Below are 3,971 nucleotides of genomic sequence, written 5' to 3' on the forward strand. Positions count from 1 at the left end.
AAAACAAACTGTCACTTCACAAGAACCTCAGTGTTTACTGTTCAGTAGGACAATAGATTTCCAGTTTGGTAGAGTGAGGGGTAACTTTAGGTGTCATCTATGTATTACAACTGTCACTACACAAGGACCTCAGTGTTTACTGTTCAGTAGGACAATAGATTTCCAGTTTGGTAGAGTGAGGGGTAACTTTAGGTGTCATCTATGTGTTATAACTGTCACTTCATAAGGACCTCAGTGTTTACTGTTCAGTATGACAACAGATTTCCAGTTTAGAAGAGTGAGGGGTAACTTTAGGTGTCATCTATATGTTAAAACAAACTGTCACTTCACAAGAACCTCAGTGTTTATTGTTCAGTAGGACAATATATTTCCAGTTTAGAAGAGTGAGGGGTAACTAGGTGTCATCTGTGTGTCCTAACTGTCACTACACCTTCTTTCTCAGACCTATTGTAATACTTATCATTTTTAATTTACAGAAACCATACAATCCAACCAGCATGAAGTCGAATGAAACAGAGGTTCTCACCTTCCTGTTTGTTTCAACATGTCTAACATCTTTGCCTGGAACACAGGGTCTACAGCTTCCACACTCACTCCCTAAAATAAAATAAAAACACTTAACACCTGTATGTGTATGTTAACATCTCAATTATGCTACAAATAAAGGTCAAGATCACTACACTTCCACATTCTACAAACATAAATTTTAACAGGTCAAAAATATAACATACATTAAAAAAGAAAACGTTAGCTAAACACAGTAAATAAATTCTAGGTATACTACTTATGCTGAAAGTGTTTAAAACAGAAGTCTTTACATTAAGCAGATACCGGGCTTTGTATATACTGTTTCTTCAACGGGCTATAATGCTAAGCTGTTTTCCTTCTTTAGTACTACTTTCTGGCATGACAATTATGTTTACGTAAGGTGGTGATATCCTTTATACCAGTGTAAGGTGGTGATATCCTTTATACCAGTGTAAGGTGGTGATATCCCGTGTACCATTGTAAGGTGGTGATATCCCGTGTACCATTGTAAGGTGGTGATATCCCGTGTACCATTGTAAGGTGGTGATATCCCGTGTACCAGTGTAAGGTGGTGATATCCCGTGTACCAGTGCAAGGTGGTGATATCCTGTGTAAGGTGGTGATATCCCGTGTACCAGTGTAAGGTGGTGATATCCTGTGTACCAGTGTAAGGTGGTGATATCCCGTGTACCAGTGTAAGGTGGTGATATCCCGTGTACCAGTGTAAGGTGGTGATATCCCGTGTACCAGTGCAAGGTGGTGATATCCTGTGTAAGGTGGTGATATCCTGTGTACCAGTGTAAGATGGTGATATTCTTTGTACCTATGTAAGATGATAATATCCTGGGTACCAGTGTAAGATGGCAATATTCGTCGTACCAATGTAAGGTGGTGATATCCCTTATACCAATGTAAGGTGGTGATATCCCTTATACCAATGTAAGGTGGTGATATTCTTCGTACCAATGTAAGGTGGTGATATCCCTTATACTAATGTAAGGTGGTGATATCCCTTATACTAATGTAAGGTGGTGATATCCCTTATACCAATGTAAGGTGGTGATATCCCTTATACCAATGTAAGGTGGTGATATCCCTTATACCAATGTAAGGTGGTGATATCCCTTATACAAATGCAAGGTGGTGATATCCCTTATACCAATGAAAGGTGGTGATATCCCTTATACCAATGTAAGGTGGTGATATCCCTTATACCAATGTAAGGTGGTGATATGCCTTATACCAATGTAAGGTGGTGATATCCCTTATACCAATGTAAGGTGGTGATATCCTTTATACCAATGTAAGGTGGTGATATCCTTTATATCAATATGCAGAAAAAACAAATAGTAGAACTTTTTCTGAATTCTAAAATATCATGCTGAGAAGGAAAAGAAGAATCAAATAAACTATGGTTCTATCTTAACATTCAAAGCTGCCCAACATTCAGAAATAAGGGACTCAGTCCAACACTACAACAAAATGATAGTTTAAAATACAGAAATATAACTGCAAGAGAGACTCAGTCCAACGCTACAACAATATGATAGTTTAATATACAGAAATACAACAGCAAGAGAGACTCAGTCCAACACTACAACAACATGATAGTTTAAAATACAGAAATATAACAGCAAGAGAGACTCAGTCCAACACTACAACATAACGATAAAGTACAGAGATAAAACTGGAAGAAAGACTTAGTCCAACACTACAACATAACGATAAAGTACAGAGATAAAACTGGAAGAAAGACTTAGTCCAACACTGCAACATAGATACAGTCTATAGAATAAACAAATACCTTTAATTAAAACATGCACACAAATTAGAATAAGACACAATATACTTCAATAGCCCAAAATCTAGATGTATTTTCTCACCGTTCCAGACTGAGGCATGGCAAAAACATCAATAACCTGCACTGTATAATCATCAACAAATTCTCCCAGCATAAGCCCCATAACCTCCATGGGAACACCAGCTCGTCCGTGCTTCAGCATCTGCAAGATATCAGATGAAAAATGTATCATTAATAATTACTTGATTAGACCCACATATACCTTTCCCAGACAACTCGAGAAATTTAACTGACCAATTACTCTTCGAGGTACAGCCTACTGTTTATTTCAACAATAAAAGTTCATTGTCATCAATAACCACACTTTTGTAAGCATTTTTATTGTTGGGCAGTTTCTTTTGGATCATTTTCTATAGAATGGAAAGTCCAGTTCTCTTAATGCTATTTCTTGGACTATGAGATTTAAATGTTAGCTTAGCTAACATTTGCTAGTAGGTCTAAGGTAAATTTTCAATAACACAACAATTTCACTTCCTTGCTAACTACACCCTTTGTTCTCCTGAAGAAGAATAGTTAACTATTCGAAAGCGCTCAAGTTTTGAGTCTTATTTTAAGTCTATTACACTTTATATGTGATCCTTTGTGCTAACTCTTTTATCAAAAGCTTTCTCATGTCTATATTTCTTCATATAAACCCAAACTCAATATTGACCAAGCTGAACAAAGTAACTAACTGGCTGAATGATAAATGAATTTGCAGCCACACTAACTCAATAATAAATCAGTCTACTCTAGTCTATACTATACTTTTATACTACTAAAATCATTTCCTAAATGAAGGTGCTAGTCATTAAGCCGTGGAAAATCAAACTAGATCAAAATTCCCTCCGGCTAAGTAACAACACACCTAAATTAAAAAAAAAACAACATAGACTACAACATTATAAGTACTGCATTTTTTATCATACATTTTACCAAAATTGAACATTTTTTGTTCAAGGAATTTTCTTCACACAACTCTGAAAGACTGTGTGTATGAAGGCCAGACTAACCAGACATGATTAATTAATTACATGTCACTGGTTTGATAGATCATCTTTGAATACATAAATCAATCATATAGCACTCTCATTTTACTGATAGTTGCGTGACTGAGGTCACTGCTTCCACAGTCTCAGCTATTGTTTACAGGGTCAAGCCAATTTGTAGTGTATCCTTTATACATTTACTTAACACCTGCCTCAAACATAAATGTGGTTGATATCATATATTAATGGTTTCTAAGCTTTTTCAGCTCATGGCACACTTTTAATGTCAAACTTTTTGTGGCACACCTAAATAAGTCCATATGGCAGGCCTAGTGGCACCCCCCTGACTAAGACAGGTAGAAATTACTGTTATACTATGTGTCAAGGAGAAAATAAATCATGTGTTAGGACACCATCTCATTCTTTCAAACCAAGATTTCAAGGAGGTAGGTTGTGTCATATTTTTTAGACCAAAATACAGCTTAGTTACTAAGCTTGGTAAATTATGGTGGAATTCTATGGTATTGATATAGTAATTTATGATTTTTTTGGTTATTAAACTATATATATAACCTAAAAAAAAACATTTTGTTTCATATCCTCCCAGTGAGAAA

The 3,971-nt window shown here is 35.9% G+C and overlaps 1 protein-coding gene across 1 annotated transcript in view; it reads right to left on the bottom strand.

Moving 5' to 3' along the window:
* Positions 1-3,971, bottom strand: part of LOC106473556 (26S proteasome non-ATPase regulatory subunit 14) — a 16,664-nt gene that overhangs the window by 8,041 nt on the left and 4,652 nt on the right. Inside the window, exons 4-5 of the mRNA XM_013934242.2 lie at positions 2,412-2,531; positions 527-597 (exon numbers count right to left, since the gene is read on the bottom strand). Coding sequence (XP_013789696.1) covers positions 527-597; positions 2,412-2,531 — 191 coding nt within the window. The remainder of the gene's footprint in view (positions 1-526; positions 598-2,411; positions 2,532-3,971) is intronic.

Source organism: Limulus polyphemus, unplaced genomic scaffold, assembly GCF_000517525.1.
Source record: "Limulus polyphemus unplaced genomic scaffold, Limulus_polyphemus-2.1.2 Scaffold6274, whole genome shotgun sequence".
Lineage (NCBI taxonomy): Eukaryota > Metazoa > Arthropoda > Merostomata > Xiphosura > Limulidae > Limulus > Limulus polyphemus.